This window comes from Benincasa hispida, chromosome 10, assembly GCF_009727055.1.
Source record: "Benincasa hispida cultivar B227 chromosome 10, ASM972705v1, whole genome shotgun sequence".
Taxonomy (NCBI): domain Eukaryota; kingdom Viridiplantae; phylum Streptophyta; class Magnoliopsida; order Cucurbitales; family Cucurbitaceae; genus Benincasa; species Benincasa hispida.
The window spans coordinates 38482975-38484364 of NC_052358.1; the positions used below are offsets into that span (position 1 = coordinate 38482975).

A 1390-nucleotide genomic window follows, 5' to 3' on the forward strand; every position below is an offset into this window, starting at 1 on the left:
CTCGTGATCAGATCCGGTAGTGGCATCGACGCAGGGAAAAAACCCATTTCCATCATCATATCCTTTCTTTGTTGATGAGCGCCTCCTGGTCAACGCATGCTCGTTGCTCTCAACTTTAGCTTTGCCCTTATCTTGAGCAGACGCAAGGTGGGATTTTTGTCTTTTTTTGCGTTCCCTTTCCTTTTATTGCTCTTCTTATTCCCTTTTCCATTCTGCCACTTCTTTTCTCTTATTTTCTCTGACGCGTTGCACATTGGCTTTGCGGCGCCTTTCCTTCTTCTCTTTCTCCTTCTTCTCTTTTTCTTCTTCTTTTCTCATCTCTCTCTCAAACCGCTCCGAGGCAAGCAATATGCATTGCTCATTCTCGAGCCTTCTTCTTTCTTCTTTTGACACCCTTGCGTTGTCACGGTGCACGTTCTCATCGTGCAGTTTTCTTGCCAAATTGCCTGATGCGATGATTTGGCGCGCACTGACATCTTTTCTTTCTTCTCCTCTGCTTCTCTTTTTCTTCTCTTCTCTTCTTCTACTATGCATTGAAAGAATAGTGGGTCACTTGTAGACCCTTGCGACGCCGTATAAGAGGGGTGATGTCAGGGTCTTCTATGTCCTCAGACGCAACCATTCTGATATGTGGTGATGAAACTTGAGGTTACGCTGATGCTTTGATTTGTGTTGACATCCTCTTTTCCACCCTTGTGGTGGTTGATTCTCTGTCAAAATCTAGGTTTTCCACCCTCTTCCTTTTCTTCTCCTTCTTCAGGCGTTTCTCTTCTCGCTTGCGTTGTTTCTTTTTGCTTTCCTTCTTTTCTTTCTTCTCCTTCTTCGGTCGAGCAGCTTCATCTCTTTCCACCCGTTTTTCTTTACTTTTTCTATTCTTCTTCCCTTCAGCCATCCCTGTCTGCTTCTTCACTCCTACTACCTCCAAAATGGCCTTGATGGGTCCCTCATTGGAGTCTGTTGGAACAGTCTCCTTAGGATCCGCAATGGCCAGGGCCCTTCTCCGCGAAGCTTCCACCATTTTTTCCTCTGAAGGCAGGGGTCGGTTTACAACTCCAGCTTCTGGTAGTCCCCCCTCTCTTTCCATATTTCTCAAAATACTCCCAAATACCTCTTTATCGTCCCTTCGCTTGAGTTTGCTTTCTGTTGAAGGTATTGGGAGCGCCACCTCAGGTCTGATGGCAGGGACACTCTCCGTGCTCAGCCCCTCTCGAATGGTGAGTGGTTTGGCTACAGAGGTATTTCGCCGAGATTTTTCGGCGATTCTTGATGAAGGCTTGGGTTGGGTAGCAAAGCAGCGGCTAGCAGCAAGGAAAGTCATCTCCCGTGCGGAGATGGGTGCTTGGGAAGGTGATGATGGTAGGGAAGATGAGTATGAAGATGGGTCGGCCAT

At 47.2% G+C, this 1390-nt stretch overlaps 1 protein-coding gene across 1 annotated transcript; it reads right to left on the reverse strand.

The window, feature by feature from the left end:
• Nucleotides 1-649: 649 nt before the first annotated feature.
• LOC120089061 (probable H/ACA ribonucleoprotein complex subunit 4) lies at nt 650-1390 on the reverse strand. The gene has a single exon (XM_039046487.1). The coding sequence runs from the start codon at nt 1388-1390 to the stop codon at nt 650-652; it is 741 nt and encodes a 246-aa protein (XP_038902415.1).